This window comes from Bubalus kerabau, chromosome 16 (genome assembly GCF_029407905.1).
Source record: "Bubalus kerabau isolate K-KA32 ecotype Philippines breed swamp buffalo chromosome 16, PCC_UOA_SB_1v2, whole genome shotgun sequence".
Lineage (NCBI taxonomy): Eukaryota > Metazoa > Chordata > Mammalia > Artiodactyla > Bovidae > Bubalus > Bubalus kerabau.
This window is the reverse complement of record NC_073639.1, coordinates 16,807,103-16,829,945: the sequence shown is the minus strand read 5'-3', so window position 1 is coordinate 16,829,945 and position 22,843 is coordinate 16,807,103. Positions and strand designations below refer to the sequence as shown.

The 22,843-nt window shown below is 39.7% G+C and overlaps 1 protein-coding gene across 6 annotated transcripts in view; it reads left to right on the top strand.

The window, feature by feature from the left end:
• The window catches only part of SMAD1 (SMAD family member 1), an 86,359-nt gene extending 63,748 nt beyond the window's left edge, over window positions 1-22,611 (top strand). For 5 of the 6 annotated variants that reach the window (XM_055550954.1, XM_055550952.1, XM_055550955.1 and 2 more), the window contains exons 3-7: window positions 2,366-2,623; window positions 5,363-5,479; window positions 10,660-10,881; window positions 16,651-16,907; window positions 21,245-22,611. In XM_055550954.1, the coding sequence (XP_055406929.1) occupies window positions 2,366-2,623; window positions 5,363-5,479; window positions 10,660-10,881; window positions 16,651-16,907; window positions 21,245-21,388 (998 nt within the window). In that variant the 3' untranslated portion in view covers window positions 21,389-22,611. The remainder of the gene's footprint in view (window positions 1-2,365; window positions 2,624-5,362; window positions 5,480-10,659; window positions 10,882-16,650; window positions 16,908-21,244) is intronic. The other variant, XM_055550958.1, reaches the window with a different exon arrangement.
• Window positions 22,612-22,843: the final 232 nt, after the last annotated feature.

Below are 22,843 nucleotides of genomic sequence, written 5' to 3'. Positions count from 1 at the left end.
TGCAGGCAATGGAGAAGAAAGAAATGCCCAGCTGTAAAACTGGAGGAGTCGCTGAAACAGGAGCCCAAGTAAGGGCGGTGGGGGGTGGGGGGGGCGGCGAGAGAAGAGAGACAGAGAATTGATTTTTCTGTTGCTGTCTGTGCTCCTGTTGGTAGGAGGGTTTACAGGCCAATATTTTCTAGCTTTTAAAGGTAAGCATCAGAATGGAGAAGTTACAGTAAGGTGACTATAAACACAAATTGGGAAGCAGTAATTCAAGTTGTAACAGCTGAAAGAAAAAGGGAAAAAGTGTTTGATTGTGTAGGTAACTTAAAGATACTGCACTAGTTCAGAGCATGTGTCTATTTTGGAATATATTGGGTTGACCAAAAAGTTCATCTTATGGAAAAACTCAAACGAACCTTCTAACCAACCCAGTGGATTTCTGTTGGTGTTGGGAAAGTGCTTGTGACTATTGGGAACTTTTTCTTCAACCAAAGTAGTTTACATTTCAAGTGATTCCTGAAAGGTAAAAGGAAGAATTATGTTTTTTCATTTTCTTTTTTTCTCTTTGTAGGTTTTTTTTTTTTATTGGAGTATAATTGATTTCAGTGTTGTGCTTGTTGCAGATATACATCAAAGTGATTCTGCTGTATACATATATATACACACACATACATTCTTTTTCAGATTCTTTTCCATTATAAGTAACTATCATGCTTTTGATTTGGACAAACTCCATCACTGTGTGAAAAAGGAAATACATTTATTACACTAAAAAGATTTGTTTCTAAAGGATTAAGTTGTAGGGAAATCAGTGAATTTTATGGAGGATTATGGAGACATTTAAGATGCAGCATATGAGACATTTTAACACCTTCAGAAACCAATTTTTACTTAATTTTCAGCTCATGAATCAGTTATAATCCAAGTGTTAAGAGCACTTTTTCCTATAGAAATGGTATAAGCCATGGATAGATTCACTGGAAGGCCCTCAAAAAATCTACTTAATTCCTAATGCCACTAAATACGGTTTCTTGGGGAAAGTGTATTCTGAGTCCTAACTCCCAGTAACAATAACAGATTTTAAATCTCTTCCTTTCTCCTCTCGTGCAGTTTACCAAATGGACTGTTTTTCTCCTTCTAACCAAGGCCACGAGAGCAGTAGGGATTCCAGGGACCTTTATTTTTCGGGAGGAGCCATCTGGTGACCCTGGCAGGAAGCTTAGGAACAACCCAGTTAGGGTTCTGGTATCTGGCCCGCCCCTTCCCTTCTCATCGCCCTTGTAGTGGCTTTGCGTCTGGAGTTTTCTGGAGATGGAGAACAACCCTGCTAATTATTGACTCCTTAGGTTCCTAACACACGGAGCTCTGGGGAGTGATTTGACTTGTTTGATTTCCTTCTCTACTAGGGCGTACATTTTTTTTGACCTTTGTACCTTGAGTGTTCAGTTGGTAAAATGCTGATTGTATTGCTTCCTTTGCCTATCAGGTGGTGATAAGGGTTGCTGAGAAGTGGTAAATGCACTCAGATCCTTAGAGGAAAGTGTTCATGAAGTGTGACTACTGGGACACGCTATAAAGCCTGTCCCACAAAATATTGCATTTTTATCTAATTAATTATCTTCATGGCGTTTGGATTTTATACTGCTCATTGTATTTATCCTCTCAACCTTAGTTACTATCAGCACACTTTCTTTGGTTTAAAGTGAGCTAACGTGTCCATTTAAAACATCTGTGGTGAGTGGGGACCACCCTGGTGGTTCAGTGGCTGGGATTTTGCCTTCAAATGCAGGGGGCACAGGTTCGATCCCTGGTGAGGGACCTGAGATCCCAGGTGCCTCACAGCCAAAAAAATCAAAACATTAAACAGAAGCAATATTGTAACAAATTCAATAAAGACTTAATTTTAAAACATTTGTGGTGGATAATTCACAGCATTCAATAAATATTATTAACTCTTAAGTATGAAATCTTTTCCACCAGGGAGGTAAACTGGAATTATCAATGGCGATGTATGTTCTTAGTTGTACCTTGGGTTTTAGTGGGTGAGAAAATAAAGAATCAGGGAACTTTAACATTTTTCACGTCAAAGAATGTATTTTGCAGACTTTGCCTGGGCACTTGGTTGATGCTGCAGGTCTCGGGCTGGGCCGTCAATGATTCTGAGCAGACCATCATCATTTTTACGGCATTTGTTCCCAAGTGGGAAATGGCTTTTCATTTGAATGGTGCTTTTGAGTTGGCAGCACGACAAGGTTCAAATAACTTGTTGTGACTTACGGATTATATTTCAACTTGGTTGTGTTTTAGTGTGACCTTATTAAAAGATTTTCATCATTCTCACTTTGGTCCCTCTTTTTTTTTTCTCTTTCCCCTTTTCCAGTTCTTCCTCCAGTACTGGTTCCAAGACACAGCGAATACAATCCTCAGCACAGCCTCTTAGCTCAGTTCCGCAACTTAGGGCAAAATGAGCCTCACATGCCACTCAACGCCACTTTCCCGGATTCTTTCCAGCAGCCCAACAGCCATCCGTTTCCTCATTCTCCCAACAGCAGTTACCCCAACTCTCCTGGAAGCAGCAGCAGCACGTACCCTCACTCTCCGACCAGCTCAGACCCAGGAAGCCCCTTTCAGATGCCAGGTAGGTTGCTGCATTCAGTAATGTTCTGTGGTCAGTGAGACGCATCATCACAGTGCCGTGGAGAAGCCAGGTTTCCTGGAATGGGGAGAGCTCGCAAGCCTTGGGACGTGGCGCTGTGCTCTAAAACTCAGGATACAACTTTGAATGAAAGGAGACACCTTGTAGCCAAGCAAGGCGGTGTTTTATTTGTCCGGCACAGATGCTTGAATATGTTTTCGTGTTTGATTTTTGAAAGGTTTTGAAACAGCTGCATCCTTCTGGGAGTGGCATGGTTGTTCCAGCCTTTGCTCTTGATAAAAGCGAGCGGAAAAAAAATAGCACGCCACACACATTTGCTGTTTTCATGCCAGGAAAAAAAAAACCCTGTCATAAGTGCAACCTCAGAAAAGATATTTCCTGGGGGATCTCACACACACGCACCCCCACACACACTTAATTAAATTCGTTTAAGTGGTGATGTAATCCTGAGAAACATACACTTGAACAACGAAGGACTTGCAGCAGAAGTACTGGAAACCATCTGCTTGTTTACCTTAGCAAAGACAAAAGACCATTATCTTTCTGTAGGCTTCTCTGAGGGTGTAATGTCTGTCAATTAAATGATTAATTAGGACATTATATTTTTCGCGTTATAGGTTAATAAGCCAGCATCTCAGAACAATAAAAATGATTAGTGCCAGATTTCTAGCCAGTCAGCCTCACAGAGGGTACATTAAGCAAAGATGCACTTGACATCTATTAACATTTAAGAAGGGAAAATGTATGGGCAAGCATGTTTAACATATTGAAATGTTTGGGGGCAAATTTGAATTCGATAGCGGAGCTAGTGTCTTCTCAAAAATGGAAAAGTGGCCCCTACTTGATATTCTTATCGTTTATTTATGTACTTAGTGCTTTTTTGCATTTTAAGCCTGTTTATATTGAACTGGCTTGTTTTCAATCAGAAACTGTTTAAGATGAGGATGGGAGACAGATTTATTTCAAAATCCAACTCATATCATCGGGTGATTTCCTGTTTCCTCCTGGACCCGTTGAGTTTGAGGAACAGGTTAGAGTCAAGGTTAGATGTTTTGGGTGGCTTTGAAGCAGTGGCAGACTCAGGGTAGCCCCAAGAGTGGAAAATACTGAAGATCATTGCTTGAATTTACACTTTGTCCCTGGCTGTCAGGGATTGAGGCACAGGCCGAGTAGAGAAAATGTGGAGCAGAGAAAGCTGAAGGGGTGGGAGGAGGGCCTCACGGAGAGCGCAGAGCATCACCCATAGTATGCGGTCCTTCCCACTGGAGCTGAGGCCACAGGGAGGTGATGAAGTTTTCACCAGTCTGCTTGCAGAAATTTATTGGATTTGGTCTCAGAGGAGGCTCTTTGTCTTCGTTTTTGGCTGGAAATAAAACAGAGGCAGTGTTACAGCTGCAAGGAAGAAGCTGAATTTTAAAAAAGCGGTAGAAAGGGTAGAAAAGGCATCCGGATCAGGTCCCTGCGGTCCTGTCTCTGTGCTTGGTAGCAGCTGAGGGACGAGGGGGTGGGGGGTTGGGGAGACGGTGGAAGTGGCCAGGGTGTGATTCAGCTGGAGAGTCAGTCTGGGAAATCACTAAGAAACTCTGCAAGAGCCGTGTTAGCTTTTTCTATCTGACGGTTGCCCCGAGTGGTGTCATCCAGGCTACTGGTTAAGGTGAAGCTGTGTTTCCTGCTCTGTCATATGTGCCAGATGGTACCATGGGCTCGCCATGGCCCTTTGAGGAACTTGTTTTTCCATCACAAAGGATTATTTGTGGGAAAACCATACCCTGTATTTTACTTAAGAAAGTACAAGACTGGGACTTCGCTGGTGGTCCAGTGGTTAAGACTCCTTCCAATGCAGGGGCTGTAGATTTCATACCTGGTCGGGGCGCTGAGGTCCCACATGCCTCGTGGCCAAAATAACCAAAACAGAAGCAATGTCATAACAAATTCAGTAAGGACTTAAAAATTGGTCCACGTCAAAAAAAAAATTAAAAGTGAAAAATGCAAAAGCACAAGACTTGTGTTAGTGTTGTTTCAAAAATCATGATGTTTGCATCTTATTTGCCAGTTGATTGTGAACTTTTCCAGAAGAAATGTATACAGAAATTCTGAAATAGAAGATAATTGTGACAAACTGATTTATTTCCTCTAATTCTGTTGCTAGAGACTATTTGAGTGGATAGGAAGTTAGGTGGTCCTGGCGGACTTCTTGAAGTCATGGGAAATTCAGAGTTTAAGTCAGTAAGTTGGCTGTCTTGAAACTCAGTTGGTAAATTCCTAAGAGCCCATAGATTTAATGCACGAGACCCTGCAGCTCCTTTTCTGAAGAAGCCCTGTGTAGCTTTCAAAAGTTTTCCATCCACCAGGGAAATGACAAAATGCGGAGGTCCTTTGAAGGTGGGTCGTGTGCAAGCACATTTAAATGCTCTTCTGATTGTTGTAAAAAGGAGTGATCCTGGGTAGGTAGACAGCGTCTAGAACTGGTATACGATGCTTTCCTCCCACTGAATTTTCACTGCAGTCCTAGAAGAATATGAGATGGTAACCATCTTCAAAAAGCATACCCCAAGCCCAGTGTTCAGTATCATCTAGTCTTCAGATGGGGACGGTGAAGTGGCCACTCAATCTTTTAAGAATTTCGGCATGGAAGAGAATATATGTTTTAAGCTTGTGTGCTTGTGTGTTTACTAAGGATAAACAAATCTTTTTTTTTTTTTTTTTTTCCAAATTTTGTAGCAGATACACCCCCACCTGCTTACCTGCCCCCTGAAGACCCCATGACCCAGGATGGCTCTCAACCCATGGACACAAATATGATGGCGCCTTCTCTGCCTTCAGAAATCAACAGAGGAGGTAGAATGCACTGCTGCTTCTTCTCTTTTTAGAGTCTGAAGTTCTCTGTCCAAATGTTGCTTTCTCTCACAAATTCTTTATTAGTCTTGAAAAAGATAGCTATTTGAAAAGGAGCACTTATAATAAGAGAATTTCAGTAGAAAGAATTCCTTGGATTAGAAATAAACCTTTTATATGAAGAACAGACACACCGATTTAGCTAATGAAAGTCTAAATATAATTGTGCAGCCATCTGTTTAGAGGCTTAGTACTTAATACTTCCAAATTGGTGATAAAAGAATATCTTTAAGTGAAAGACAAAGAGATGTTGAGGGGGGGAAAAAGTGAGTATAAAATTGAAGTAGAATTTTCACTGGTGATTTCCAGAATGAAAAGTTCATATAACAAGGCTTTCCAAAAGCTTCTTTGGTTGTCAGGATAAATAGTCATAAGCCTCATCTTCCTTCTGGCCCTCATCTAGAATAGTGGCAGCGGAACCAAACTAACAGCATTTGTTCCCTGCGTGCATGCTTCAATTAAGGCAAATTGAAGGACTTCACAGGTGGCACAGCGGTAAAGAATCTGCCTACAATGAAGGAGACACGGGTTCAGTACCTGGGTTGGGAAGATCCCCTCGAGTAGGAAATGGCAACCCACTCCAGTATTCTTGCCTGGAGAATTCCATGGACAGAGGAGCCTGGCTGGCTACAGTCCGTGGGGTCACAAAGAGTCTGACATGACTTTGTGGCTAAAAAACAACAACGCAAATTGAAGGTAAAATACAAGTTCATTATTAGGTATGTCTTATTTCATTCTTTCAGTTCAGTCAGTCATGTCCAACTCTTTGCAACACCATGAATCACAGCACTCCAAGGCCTCCCTGTCCATCACCAACTCCCGGAGTTCACCCCAACTCATGTGCATTGAGTCGGTGATGCCATCCAGCTATCTCATCCTCTGTCGTCCCCTTTTCCTCCTGCCCCCAATCCCTCCCAGCATCAGGGTCTTTTCCAATGAGTCAACTCTTCACATCAGGTGGCCAAAGTATTGGAGTTTCAGCTTTAGCATCAGTCCTTCCAATGAACACCCAGGACTGATCTCCTTTAGAATGGACTGGTTGGATCTCCTTGCGGTCCAAGGGACTCTCAAGAGTTTTCTCCAACACCACAGTTCAAAAGCATCGATTCTTCGGTGCTCAGCTTTCTTCACAGTCCAACTCTCACATCCATATATGACCACTGGAAAAACCATACCCTTGACTAGATGGACCTTTATTGGCAAAGTAATGTCTCTGCTTTTCAATATGCTATCTAGGTTGGTCATAATTGCCTTCCAAGGAGTAAGCGTCTTTTAATTTAATGGCTGCAGTCACCATCTGCAGTGATTTTGGAGCCCAAAAAGATAAAGTCTGACACTGTTTCCACTGTTTCTCCATCTATTTCCCATGAAGTGATGGGACCAGATGCCATGAACTTAGTTTTCTGAATGTTGAGCTGTAAGCCAACTTTTTCACTCTCCTCTTTCACTTTCATCAAGAGGCTTTTTAGTTCCTCTTCACTTTCTGCCATAAGGGTGGTGTCATCTGCATATCTGAGGTGATTGATATTTCTCCCGGCAATCTGGATTCCAGCTTGTGCTTCTTCCAGCCCAGCGTTTCTCATGATGTACTCCGCATAGAAGTTAAATAAGCAGGGTGACAATATACAGCCTTGATGTACTCCTTTGCCTATTTGGAATCAGTCTATTGCTCCATGTCCAGTTCTAACTGTTGCTTCCTGACCTGCATACAGATTTCTCAAGAGGCAGGTCAGGTGGTCTGGTATTCCCATCTCTTTCAGAATTTTCCACAGTTTATTGTGAACCACACAGTCAAAGGCTTTGGCATAGTCAATAAAGCAGAAATAGATGATGTTTTTCTGGAACTCTCTTGCTTTTTCCATGATCCAGCGGATGTTGGCAATTTGATCTCTGGTTCCTCTGCCTTTTCTAAAACAAGCTTGAACATCGGGAAGTTCACAGTTCACATATTGCTGAAGCCTGGCTTGGAGAATGTTGAGCATTATTTTACTAGTGTGTGAGATGAGTGCAATTGTGTGGTAGTTTGAGCATTCTTTGGCATTGCCTTTCTTTGGGATTGGAATGAAAACTGACCTTTTCCAGTCCTGTGGCCACTGCTGAGTTTTCCACATTTGCTGGCATATTGAGTGCAGCACTTTCACAGCATCATCTTTCAGGATTTGAAATAGCTCAACTGGAATTCCATCACCTCCACTAGCTTTGTTCGTAGTGATGCTTTCTAAGGCCCACTTGACTTCACATTCCAGGATGTCTGGCTCTAGGTCAGTGATCACACCATCATGATTATCTGGGTCGTGAAGATCTTTTTTGTACAGTTCTTCTGTGTATTCTTGCCATCTCTTCTTAATATCTTCTGCTTCTGTTAGGTCTATACCATTTCTGTCCTTTATCAAGCCCATCTTTGCATGAAATGTTTCCTTGGTATCTCTAATTTTCTTGAAGAGATCCCTAGTCTTTCCCATTCTGTTGTTTTCTTCTATTTTTTTGCATTGATCACTGAGGAAGGCTTTCTTATATCTCCTTGCTATTCTTTGGAACTCTGCATTCAGATGCTTATATCTTTCCTTTTCTCCTTTGCTTTTCGCTTTTCTTCTTTTCACAGCTATTTGGAAGGCCTCCCCAAACAGCCATTTTGCCTTTTTGCATTTCTTTTCCATGGGGATGGTCTTGATCTCTGTCTCCTGTACAGTGTCACGAACCCCCATCCATAGTTCATCAGGCACTCTGTCTATCAGATCTAGTCCCTTAAATCTATTTCTCACTTCCACTGTATAATCATAAGGAATTTGATTTAGGTCATAGCTGAATGGTCTAGTTGTTTTCCCTACTTTCTTCAATTTAAGTCTGAATTTGGCAATAAGGAGTTCATGGTCTGAGCCCCAGTCAGCTCCCGGTCTTGTTTCTGCTGACTGTAATAGAGCTTCCCCATCTTTGGCTGCAAAGAATATAATCAATCTGATTTTGGTGTTGACCATCTGGTGATGTCCATGTGTAGAGTCTTCTCTTGTGTTATTGGAAGAGGGTGTTTGCTTTGACCAGTGAGAATTAGCACTTTTTAAAGTAAAGGACTGGAAATAACCTCAGACTTTGTCAGAAGTTACGGATATTTTTTTAAGGTTTTTGAAGTTGATGATGAACTCAGAGAACTTTACTTCAATGTTCAGTGGAAGTTAAATAAATGGGAAGTTACACCTTTTTAACATGTAAACATTTCTTATATCTTTTTTATTGGCTTTGTGTTTTTTTACTGACTCTGGATTTTGATAATCTGTAAAGCATCCTCTCAAACATATGAGCTGACCAAGATTCTGGTTGGGGAAAATAACTCCTATCTCACACACCTTTGGAATGTGTATTTGGGGAACAGAAGAGAATGGGCACAGCCTGAAACAGTTACGAGCATGTGGACTTGCGGCCATGGTTGTTAAGCCAAAATGTCTGATTTCAGAAAACAGACCTTTAATTGGCTTTCAGATTTTTCCTTTAAATGGCTAAAAATTGCTTCCCCATTAGAAAGTAAGTTTACAGTTAATGTTTTTCTAAGGACTGCTGGCTTTATTGAACCTTGGTGGTTTTCCTGGAGCAGGGGGTCAGCACACTGCAGCCCACAGGCCACGTCAGCCTGTTGCCTATTTTATAAATAAAGCTTTATTGGGACGTAGCCATGTTTATTCATTACATATTATCTGTGGATGTTTTTGCACAGCTAGGGCACAGTTGAATAGCGGCCATAGAGATTGTGTAGCGTCTAAGACCTTACTGGCCTTTTACAGAAAAAAATTGTCAGTCTCCAAGCTAGATGAATAGTACTTTGAATGATCCTGGTAGCTGATTAAAGCCTTCTCTTAATGACGTTGCAGCCTTCTTTAAGATTTGGCCCCTGTATATCTGAAAGAACCTTGCTGATTGACATAATAGCTGATTGACATGGGATGACACTTAGCAATCATGGAAGATGGTGTTTGTTTTCAACTCACCTGCTTAAGTGTATAAAGCAGCGAACGTATGGATGGATTTTTTAATGATTATTTTTCTTAATTTCTTTACCGTATTCTAAAGTAAAGGGTGTTTTAATATTCATGGAGGTTGATGTTCAGAACACAGAGGTCGTTCTCCTTTAACAGAGTTCATGCTTCAAACATGGATTTTCTTTCCTTTTTTTTTAAGTGATTGTATACTCCAGGCTTCATAAAAACTTCAGATCATTACATATTGGCACAGTGGAAATATATGGTTTGTATTCCTGGAATCTCTAAAGCAGTGATATAAGAGGTTTTACTGCAGAAGGAACTTATCTTTAGAACCTTTTAGTTGCAAATGTTTAGAAGCATGTTCTGTTTGGAGATTTGTTAGTCTTAAGAGATTTGACTTAACAAGCTGCATCCTGTCAGTAAAGTTGGGTAATTTCCATTGTTGGCCCATTCTGGGAATGGAGAGACAAAACACACCTGCTCTGCATGACTTAAAGCAAATATAAGGAAGTTAGCATGAAATCTGGGTGAGAGAGATATGATTCATCCAGGAAGAATGGCCAGCTGGCAGGATTTCTTCCTGAGTTTGAGGACTGGAGCAAGGCTGTAACTGTGCGAGTTACTGGCAACGTGAAGTAAAGTAACTTTTTATCAATAATTAGAAACTGATTTTTCATTGCTTTGGAAAAGCATCGGCATACTGAGGCATTGTCCAGAGTCATTCCTTTTTTGTGCCAGCACCTTTGGCATATTTCCTGTCCTCTGTTGTTCTCTCCCCACTTGTTTTTTTCCCTTGCCACTTGTTGCCTTTCTTTAGATGGTGAGCCAGGGTCAGTGGTGGGGTCGTTTCCATTTTGGCAAATTATAGAGCCAGCAGCGTCCTGGGAGTGTCCAGCACATACTGCTGGCGTGCTTAGCTGCCGTCTTGTTGATCTGATAGCCATCAGAGAATATTATCTTCCAATGGAAGGTGAATGCCCCACTTAGCAAGGAGTCCCTGCTTCCGAGATCAGAGATAAACTCGACCTGATACTAGCGGTGGCTGTGTCGCGTCTTCATCCCATGACCCTGAGCCAACTTTACGCCGCAGCTTCAGTTTTCCAACGCCCGGGGCGCTCCCCGTGGGTGACTCTAAGCTTTCCTTTCTTTCAGATGTTCAGGCGGTTGCTTATGAGGAGCCGAAACACTGGTGCTCTATTGTCTACTATGAGCTCAACAATCGTGTGGGCGAAGCGTTCCATGCCTCCTCCACGAGCGTGTTGGTGGATGGTTTCACCGATCCTTCCAACAACAAGAACCGCTTCTGCCTCGGGCTGCTGTCCAACGTTAACCGGAATTCCACCATTGAAAACACGAGGCGGCACATCGGGAAAGGTGAGCCTTCGCTGGAGCTTCTCTTGAATGGTCTGTCTATCGCGTTCTCCTTCCCCCAGAACTGACGGGCAGTCATTCTGGAGCCAACACCAGATAATATACACCTGCTCCAGTTTGTAAATACTTTTTCGGTTTGTGTCGTCAGGAAGTTCTTCATTTCCCAATCAGTGATTTTTGTGGTCTACTGACTCATAATTTTTATTTAATTAGTTTAAATTGTGATTTGCTATTTGGGGATACTATTCTATCATATGTTTTGCTGCAGAATGAAATAGCTGTTAAAAATTCTTTACAACCTAAAACTAAAAGCAAATGTAAACAAGTAAACGCTAATGTATTTTAAGTGGAATACATTAACTCACTGGACAAATAAACTTCAAGATAACTTATGAATATAATAGTAATGCAGGAGACCTGGGTTCAATCCCAGGGTTGGGAAGATCCCCTGGAGTAGGAAATGGCAACCCTCTCCAGTATTCTTACCTGGGAAATCCCATGGACAAAAGAGCCTGGTGAGTTGCAGTCCATGGGGTCGCAAAGAGTCGGACACAACTGAGCGACTAACATAGCATTTGCATATCCTTGGCCTGGACCAGGTAAGGTAGAGTGCCAACAAACATATCCTGAACTCTTTTGAGTGCTCTTGATTATTTAGTGGCAGAATGAAGGAAACAGTTACGGAACTTTAAGATGTATTCATATTATAAAATTAAGCAAATGAGTGAATGTGTGGATGTTGTGGGGAACCTGGGTTTTCACTGGTATAAGAGACATACAGGTGTGGAGGAGGGTAAAAAATAAACCCTGTGGAAGTTTTAGTGTGAAGTTATGCTTTTAGTAGTGTGTATGTGTGTGTGCGTGCATGTTTGTGGTCTCTGGTATATGTGTGTGTATGAAGGCCTATGTATTGGGTTGGCCAAAAAGTTCGGATTTTTTTCCATGTTACAGAAAAAGCCAAACGAACTTTTGGACCAATCCAATAGATGTGTTTCTGCGTGCATGTAGTTTCTGATTCATCTATTGGGTTCGATCTGTGTGCATATAGTTTTCGATTCATGTGCTGAAAGGGTCAAGAGGCAAAGATACCCAGCAGTAGTAAGCACATACAGTGATCAGATCATCATTTCTTGACACCATGCTGCTAGAGAGGAACCCAGACTGTGGAGAAAGGGCTGACTTCAAGGCTGGAACAGGTGGGCACAAGATGAGCATAGAATGTTTTGTTACGTCTGAAAGTAAAGAAATACTTATGCACGATGGAGGCATGTCACAGGAGCCAACTTGGAGTGATTTCCACTGCCAGCTTGGATAATTGAAACACTGAAATAATTAAATACAGTGATGAGTTTTAAACCACTGGAGAACAATAGTAATTCGTAAGTCCATGCCAATAATAGATAAGTAAATGAATGGCGAAGGCTGATGGCTAAATATAGTGTGAGTTGGTGGAAAGTCTCCATTTTGCAGCCCATCAGGCAAGAATCATCAATGGATGATAAGCATAGAGAGAATTTTTTAATGAGAATCTGATCAAAATTACCATCACCAGTGAGAGACAGGTGGCAATCATATGTCTGCAGCTGTGGTACCCTGATGAGGAGGTAACATCACCTACAGAGAATCTCCGTTGAGAATGCAAATCTGAATCTAATCACAGGGTACCTTCAGACAAACCACAGATGAGGAACATTCTATTAAAAAGGGTGAGGAGGGACTGTATTCTTCCGAAATATCAATGTCAAAAGACAAAAATGTGAAAATATTCCAAACTAAAAGAGGCTAATGAGATACCACAGCTCTGTAGTAATCTGACCGTGGACATGATCCTGTACCAGACAGGGAAAAAAAAATACTACAAAGATTATTACTGGGGTTAGCAGACAAAGTTAGAATATGAGTGGTAGAAAGGATAGACGTGGCGTATCAATGTTAGGTCCACTGGCATTGCTAACTGTGCTGTGGCTTGTAAGAGAAAACTCCTGATTTTAGGAAATGCACACTTAAGTATTTAGGGGTAAAGGGCCATCGTGAAATGGTTCAAGAAGAAATGATATATGTCTTTTATATTTATAGATCAATAGAGAGAGCTGTCTATCCATCTGAGAGTCCTGTGTCAGAATATATACACATGTGTGTGTGTATGAGGGTGTGTGTGGAAGAATAGACGGAGGGCGGTACCCATGGTGAACATATGGAGCACATTGTCACAACAGATGAATCTGGATAATGGTTCTATGGGTGTTCTTTGTTCTGCTTTTCTTTGTTGTTTGTTCTGTACCTATACATTTGAAATTGTTTCCAGAGTAAAAACTTTTTAAATGACCTCTTGTGAAATTTAAACCAAATTAAAAGGTTTTTTAATAGATCCTTAAAAGACATTGGAGATGCAGTTGAGCATTTAATCCTGGAAACAAAAATAACTCCTCATAAAGCAGGAATTGATAGACAGTTTCTTAGTATGGTTAAGGCCAAAAAAAAAAATCTAAACTACACATTTAATGATAGAATGCCAGAACTTAGGTTCATAGCATATAGATACCTTCCTGTGGTCTGTAAACCCCTGAAACTATATATAAACACAGTTTTGCATATATTTGGGACAGAGGAACATATTTTTCATTCTGTTCTAAAGTTGACCGTTACTGCACAGTAGTAAAAAGCCATTGTACTCTGGAACATTGCTAATGACAATTAGGAAGAAAACACGGATTCTGGGGATACTGCTAAAATTGTTCCAGATGCCTTGACTAGAAGCACTCAAATGAAGATTTATAAATAATGGAAATAAGCCAAAATTATCATCATTTGTAGATGAAATGATTAATTGATATTAAATGATAATATTCTTGGGATTGGCTCTTGAAGTGAAATTAGAAGGCCAAAAATTCTTCATGTATTTTGCCAAATTACTTTCCAGGAAATTTTTGTTAATTTTCAGTCATACCAAAAACTTATGAGTGTCCTTCCATTTTTACTCATTCAAAATTACTTACAGTGATTGTGTCTAGTAAAATGATAGGATTGTTTATCTAGAAATTACTAAAGAATCTATTTTTAGAAATTGTATGTCAGTTCTCTTTAATCTGGCAATAACTAGTTAGAAAAATATAATGGAGAGAAAAAAAAATCGCATTCTCAGTAGCAACAGAATGCATAAATAACCTGAACCAGCGATATATGAGAATTATATAAAGAAAACCAGATTTAACTGAGAAAGAAAATTTGAATAAATAAATGGCAGTCAATGTTCCTAAAAGAGAAGACTTAATATGATGAGAGCATTATAAGGCTATTCTAATTTTTCCTAATTTAATTCATAGTTTAAAACAATCCATGTCAGAATCACAGTGTGATGTTTTTTGAAAGTTGAAAGATGTATATTCTGCATATTATCTGGAAGTATGCATTAAAGGGGCTTCCCTGGTGACTCAGATGGTAAAGAATCTGCCTGCAATTTCAGAGACTCGGGTTGGATCCCTGGGTATACGTTAGTGAAAATAGCTAAATTTTTCAATGAAGGAGTAAAGAAAAGAATCTTGAGGTGGGGGTTAATAAAAGATTATGAAGCTACAGTTAAATCAATGTGTAGACAAAGCAATAGAATAAAATAAATTCAGACTGGACTATATATAAAAGTTTAATGTGTGTTAAATGAAACCAAACAAATGGGTAGACTGTTTCAATGGTCCTGTAATAACAAAGTTAGCTTTGCAGGAAGGCTAAGAGTTCAAATCCTGACCTTATTCCACAAATGCAGGTAGATTAATGAGTTGAATTATTTTATGGCAAGCTATTGAAAAGTTTGAAGAAAATAAACTGATCAGAGAGGCAGAGATTTTCTAAGCGTAAAAAGCAATAGAAAAGTTTACAAGAGATTTGTCTGCTTAGAAATTTCAGTTGCTTCATTTGCTATTATCTTCTCCCATTCTGACGACCCAGAGGGATGGAATGGGGAGGGAGGAGGGAGGAGGGTTCAGGATGGGGAACACATGTATACCTGTGGCGGATTCATTTTGATATTTGGCAAAACTAATACAGTTATGTAAAGTTTAAAAATAAAATAAAATTAAAAAAAAAAAAAAGAAATTTCAAACTTCTGTGGGTTAAAGAAAAACAATAGCATGAACAAAATCAAAAGACAAAGGACTAGCAGGGAAACAAATAGGAAATAAATTATTTATATCTTTCCTATATGTGCAGCTCATAAAAAATATTAAAATACTGGAACTCCAATGGGATAAATAGGTAAGAAATATGAACAGTAAATCCACAAGAGAAACACAGATGGTGAGTAAGCAGAGGAGCACTATCGAGACTCAGTGCAAATTAAAACAATATTGTTTTCCAGCTATAAATTAGGGGAATTTTGTTGTGTTTGAAACTCAGACTCAGTACTGGCGTGGGTGAAATAAGAAAGGCACACATCTCCTGCTGGAGACATGTAAATTGATAATTGCTCTCTGGCAAAGTGAATCAAAAGCCTTTGATCCAATGACTTAACTTTCAGGAGTCTCTCTTAAGGATATTATCAAGAATTATGCGGCAACATTGATCATGGCATTGTTATAACAGAAAATTAGCAATGACAGAATGGTCCAGTAATGGGAGAATCCTTTAAATAAATTGTTGTATTCATTCAGTCATGGAAATGTGTTAAATGTTTGCAAAGAAAGTTTGGTGATACCCAAGACCCAAAATGATGTGTATTCATAGTTATTACCTCTGGGCCACTAAAGGAGTGATCATGTGTTCTGCTTCTTTATATTTTGCTTCACTTTCTAAATTTTCTAAAATGAAAATTCCTCATTTTTATAATCAGGAAAAAGTAAAAAAACAAACACACACACCCTCAAATTGTTTTCTCTACATCAGACAGAAAAATGGGCTTCTGCTCCAGCGGCGGTTTAATTGTTACAGGAATCTTAGCCATTGTGTATACTTATAAACACAGCACACAGTATTTTGGATGAGACAATAGTTTTAGCACTGACTAAGCCTTGCCAGAGTTACCTGCGAGGTCCATTGTTGAAAGCCACATGGGATGTGACTCTGTTTGCTGGGTGGCCTGTAATGATATGGGGCTTTGTCAGAGTGGGGTTTTTTTTTCCCCTTTCATTTTTTTTTTTAAGGATTGGATAAGATCAATTTCCTACACTCCTGGCACTCAAGATCTCACCGGAAGAAGTTTGGAACAGATAATAATTCAGCGAGATCATATTCTACACTGAATTATTTTTTCTGGGCTTTTTTCCCTGGACCTTTCCTTCTTTCCGCTCTCAGCAATACTTCCTCCACCTCTGGTTTTCTGGTTCTTTTACTCCTCTTGATCCTCCCTTTCCTTACCCTAAAAGTTTTTGAACAGCTTAGCTGCAAAATAAATACGAGAGAGCTTATGTGATGAATATGTGTAGGATCCCATAATCAAGTCCAGCTTTCTTATGCTATATTTTTTAAGTGAGACTGTGCTCTCAGTCCATGGCCAAATAGGGCATTAAATGCTTTGAAAATGAAATTGCTATCCTCTGTTAACTGGTTTTTAAGTTAACACACTTTGCTGTGTTATTAAATATTTTCTCGAAATTGTCTAGACAGGCATGTTGGCATACGGGCTTTATATGAACTGATATCGTTAACTAAGATTTTATCAATTGTGTAAGACTTAGGGAATGTTTATCTAATAACCATGTAAATTTACATTCTGAAGCTACCGCGATGCTTGTCAGCTGTGAAAAACAATAATAACCACACTCTACGCTTGTCTTCCTGCAGGTGTTCATCTTTATTATGTGGGAGGCGAGGTATATGCCGAGTGCCTCAGTGACAGTAGTATTTTTGTGCAAAGTCGGAACTGCAACTACCATCACGGATTTCATCCCACCACCGTTTGCAAGATCCCGAGTGGGTGTAGTTTGAAAATTTTTAATAACCAAGAGTTTGCTCAGTTACTGGCACAGTCTGTGAACCACGGCTTCGAGACGGTCTATGAGCTCACAAAAATGTGCACTATTCGCATGAGCTTTGTGAAGGTAAGTGGTTCTGGTTCCTCTGGTCAGGGTTTAATGCACTTCTGCATTATATGTAAATCTGTATCCTCTTGATATATGTCTGTAGACACCAACTTATTATCTAGCCATTTTAACCTTTAATAAGAGGTCACCTATTGGGAAAATATCATTGGAATGTAGGAGTGTTTGTGTTAAATGTTAATAATAGCAGGTTTTTAAAAACTTTTCCTTATTTGAGTAGTGCTATTTTATCTATTGTAATATTATTAGAATATGTTATATATATATAACATATATACTCTAAATGCATGGTTGTCTTATGAGATCAATCCTGTAAACACAACCCTCTTTTTTTTAATTCTATATTTGTTAGTATTTTTATGATGATAAACACTTGGTACTTTTGTTTCAACAGTAAGCAAGTGATTTTTTTTTGTAGAGTCAAAGGTTTTTTTGAAAGTGAAAGTTTGCCACACTAGGATTTATTTTTGATTGGTCCAGGATATTTTTTAGTGGTTCCAGCAAAGCTTGTGATTTTGTTATAATTCAAGAGTTTAATAAGGCCCTTGCCTCAGCACTAAGATTGTGCTGTTAGGTTTGAGGAGGGTCAAGGTTACAGACATTGTTCACTAGAAGTGACCTCTTTGCTGCCTCTTCTTCTGCCACTGAGAAGTAAAAATTTTAAGATGCCATCAAAGTATAAAAAATAGTTCAAATATACGATTAAATTTATAAGTCAGTAGGTGGCTCAGTGGTAAAGAATCCACGTGCAACACAGGAGATGTAGGTTCGGTCCCTGGGTCAGGAAGATCCCCTGGAGAGGGAAATGGCAACCCACCCCAGTGTTCTTGCTTGGAAAACCCCACGGACAGAGGAGCCTGGCAGGCTTCAGTCCATGGAGTCACAGGAGAGTCAGACACAACTTGGCACCTAAGGCACCTAAACCACCACCAGCAACAACTTACTATGGCTGACTTGTCTCTGAATTCTCAAACATAGACTTTCCTCCTCTGTTACCCTGAGCAGCAAAACTAATTATATATTTGGGCAAGGCAAATCACCTTTCATGTCCTCTCCTCAGAAGCTCACTGAACTTGTTGTTAGACCTGTTCTGTGATGAATTTATTACAGAGGATAATTTCAGAACCTTACTTTGTTAATCATCCTTTACATCAAAGATAACTTTCCCTGAAAATCATTTTTTCCCTACTTCTCTGAGTCATGTTAGGAGAGTTTCACTGTGTTGTCTTAGTGTTTGTTTTCTTGAAACATAATTCAGCAGTTTCTTATAGCCGAGTCTGGTACCTTTCAAATATTAAAGGAGATTTTCTACCTTTTAGAGAGGTTTTCCTATATGCTGTATACCTATGAGACCACAAAGAGCTTTCGCATCCATTATTAATATGCATGGTTTAATTTTTTTTTAACTTTTTAAAGATTTTTCTTTATTGAACCATTTTAAACATCTGTATTGAATTTGTTAGTATTACTTCTGTTTTATCATTTGGTTTTTTGGGTCACAAGGCATGTGGGATCTTGGCTCCCTGACCGGGGATCGAACCCATAGCCCCTGCATTGGAAGGCAAAGTCTTAACCACTGGACCACCAGTTGTAGTTCTTCAGTCACTAAGTTGTGTCTGACACTTTTCAGCCCCTTGGACTGCACCTCGGCAGGCTTCCCTGTCCTCCATCTCCCGGAGTTTGCTCAAACTCACGTCCATTGAGTTGGTGATGCCATCCAACCATCTCATCCTCTGTCATCCCCTTCTCCTCCTGCCTTCAGTCTTTCCCAACATCAGGGACCAACAGGGAAGTCCCTAATTTCTGACTTAGCATTTTGACTAAAGTGAATTTAAAATTAGGATGATGACTTGCCAGCATTGTGTTTATTGTTTTTGTTGATAGGGAGGAAATACAATAAAACGTGAAGATCCATGTTCTTACTCTGTCATGTGATTAAGGCCCAGAGATTCCTTCCTGACCCCCCTGTTCATTATCTTTAAAATGGGTGGCTGTAGTTAGGGAACTGGGGTCCTTTGATGAGTCCATTATCACTATCAAAGGACCACTCTAAGAGAACTTAATGACTGTAATGCTCCAATTGACTTTCTTCTCAAACTTATCTCTTATTGATTACCCAATCAATTTTAATAATTTTACTTTTACAGATTTTTAATTATTTACTTTTACACAAGTGAAAACCACCTTTACACTAATAAAGAGTGTTTATAATCAAAGATATGCATTAAAAATAGATTAGTATTTCATTCATTCAGCAAACATTTTTTAGCACCATTCCAAAATAGCAATACAAAGATAATAAAACACCTAAAGTCTCTAGCTTCAAGATTCTGATGGCTCAGTCTATGTTTAATTATAATATAAATTGATAAGTACTGGAATGAAGGGTTATACAAGCTATAAAGGACAAGGCTGAGAAGCTAGATTTGGAGAGTTAAACATTTTAACCTCTTGCTGACATGATAAAGGGCAGCTACTTACTACATTAGCAACAAAAAATGTGATCACTGTATAGTCTTGTTCTTTATTAGCATAAGCACTACATACTCTTCCCTCAGCATCTTAGAGAAAGGATAGAAACCATTTTAATAATGTTAAGAGCTGATTTTGTACTATTTTGTGAAGATGATCAATTTTGGACTTTAAGCATGTATTTTATAGATTATTTGCACAGTAAACTCCCCATATGTGAAAATTCTAAGTCATTTCAGCTCAACAAGCATCTCTAAAGCTTCTGCTTTGTGCTGATCACTCTGCTAGATGTTTGAGAAGAAAAATAAGTGAGATCTGGTCTCTACCTTCAAAGAACTTACTGTCCAGTGCAGGAAACATGGACTTAAACCTTCTCATTAAAGTTAGCAGTATGTTGATATATTTACAGATGCATGGATGTTTATACCTATGCGGTTCATGTATTTCAAGTTTCTTCTTGAAGTTCTGATATTCAGATACATGTCTTGAAATTCCTGAGATAGATAAAGAGAACCCAGCCTTCTCTGACATCTCTCAGGAAGAAAGGGTTTATCAGTATCTCATATGCCGTCATCCACCACACCTGTAAGAATTTGATGTTTGCAATAGCAAAATTATTTTTCTCTTTTTCATAGAGACTTTTCTTCTGTCAACTTTCATGTCCTAATTCAGTAATCCTGAAGGTCTCTGGCAAGCTACCCTCTTGTACAAATGATCCAAGTCACTGGTTGCTGCTGCTAAGTCGCTTCAGTCGTGTCCAACTCTGTGTGACCCCATAGACGGCAGCCCACCAGGCTCCCCCATCCCTGGGATTCTCCAGGCAAGAACACTGGAGTGGGTTGCCATTCCCTTCTCCAGTGCGTGAAAGTGAAGTCGCTCAGTCTTGTCTGACCCTTCAAGACCCCAACCCCATGGACTGCAGCCCACCAGGCTCCTCCGTCCATGGGATTTTCCAGGCAAGAGTACTGGAGTGGGGTGCCACTGCCTTCTCCGAAGTCTCTGGTTAGGTGTTACTAATAGATTTTTGGATACTTACGTGCTCCTGCCAGATTTGCTTCGAGATCAGAAGGTCAGGAGCTCTGTGTTAGCAAGGGAACTGTCAGTGGCTGAATAGGGAGAAACAGAATGTCAGTTTGTCTTACATACCTTTTTTTCTTCTTTTCTTGATGATAAGATAAGAGTTTAAGAATCCCTGTCCTCACAAGGATGAGTAACATGATGGACAATGAAAATGAGAGCTACAGAGTGGCTATTACAGCAGCCTTGTAATGTACTTTGGGCTTCTGTGGTGGCCCAGACCGTAGAGAATCTGTCTGCAGTGCAGGAGACATGGGTTCAATCCCCGGGTTGGAAAGATTCCCTGGAGAAGAGAATGGCAACCCACTCCAGTATTCTTATCTGGAGAATTCCATGGGCAGAAGTGCCTGGCGGGCTGCAGTCCTTGGGATCACAAAGAGTCGAACACGACTGAGTCGGACACTTAATAATGTTGTTTAAAATTTTCATTCCCCGAGACTTGTACTTTTTTTTTTTTTTTTTTTTTTTAATTTTTTTGGCCGTACTGCATAACATGCAGGATCGTAAATTCCCCAACCAGGGATCCAGCCCGAGCCCCCTGCCGTGGAAATGCAGAGTATTAACCACTGGACCACCAGGGAAGTCCCCTAAGACCAGTACTACTTAATCTGGAATCCACATATGGTCTTTGGGGAGCTATGAAATTGTCTGCCAAATCATGTGTACACATTTGCGTTGTGAAGAGAACCATATCTTTAATGGGAGTGTCCGGTTGTGTGAGCTGTTCTTACTCGGTAAGTTGAACCACCGAGTCAAGCAGGTTCAATGACTCCCGCTGTTGTTTCCAGGGCTGGGGAGCAGAATACCACCGCCAGGATGTTACCAGCACCCCCTGCTGGATCGAGATCCATCTGCACGGCCCCCTCCAGTGGCTGGATAAAGTTCTTACCCAGATGGGCTCGCCTCATAACCCTATTTCATCTGTGTCTTAAACGCCTCAGGCTTCTGCCTCTGGAAAACTATTGAGCCTTGCATGTACTTGAAGGATGGATGAGTCAGACAACCATCTGAACTGACAAAGGAGCCTTGACAATACTTGACCTCTGTGACCAACTGTCGGATTCAGAAATTAAAAACCGGGGTAACATACTGTTGATATCAAGAACCTGTTTAGTTTACATTGTAACATTGGATTGTAAAATCAACTAAAATGCATACTTTTTAGCAGGACTTTGTGTATAGTTAAAGGAGAGAAGGCCAAGCCAGGGACAAATCACCTATTGGAAAAACGATCCTAAGAGAGTCTTTTGTGTTTGGCACTTTAAGGTCATCGTTTGGCAGAAGTTAAGCATTAATAGTCTTTCTGACGTGTGTTTTTATCAGGTTTAGAGCCTGCGTGGAGTCTTCTCTTCGTGGGTTTTCATAATATTTTAAAACTATTCGTTTAGTAAAGGTTTTTGTTTGTTTTTTAAGTAAAGGTTAATCTTGGTGATATACATAGTAATCTTTCTAAAATTGTATGCTGACCATAATGCTGTCAGAATAATGTTAGACATACGCTCTTTGCTAAATATATATGTACAGAATATTTGAAAGTTAAGAATTGATTAGACTAGTGGGTTTTAGGAGTATTGAAGGGGGCGGGGGGAGAGGGAAATGACAAATGTAGAATATACTGTAAAAATTCAGTTTGTTGCTTTAAAGAAACAAGCTAATGTCTGAATTTTGCTGTGTTTCAATTTTTTAGAGATTTTATCTTTTTTTTTGCATCTTCTATCTCATCTTCTCCAAAAAAAAAAAAAAAAGTTGTGCAGCTGGTTAATTCATGTAACTGTGAGAGCAAATGAATAATTCCTTCTGTTCTGAAATTGACTGCCTATGTATTTCAATACCAGTTGAATGGAGTTGCTTGAATTTAATAAGGAGTTTTTATGGAGTTTACAGTACAGAAATAGGCTTTAATTTTCAAGTGAATTATTTGCCAAACCTAGTAACTCTGTTAAATATTTGGAGGATTTAAAGAAATCCCTGTTTAAACCAATTTCAAACTTTAAAAAAAATTTTTTTGTACTATGTTTGGTTTTATTTTTCTTCTGCTAATCTTTTATATTCACTTACGCTCTCATACATTGAGTACTTTTATTCCAAAACTAGTGGGTTTTCTCTACTGGAAATTTTAAATAAACATGTCATTATTGCTTACTTTGATTAAAAATTTGTTGTTTCCTTTCTTCACACGTAAGATTTTAGGATTCATAAAATTCACTACTCTCGAGAGATTTTTCTCAAATATTCTTTGCCAAACATAACTAAATGACTAAAAAACTAAATTGCAGAGGCAGGGAGACTTAATCATGAAAAGAGCAGTGCGTGTCTGTTCAGTCACTAAATCATGTCTGACTCTCTGCGACCCCATGGACTGTAGCCCGCCAGGCTCCTCTGTCCAT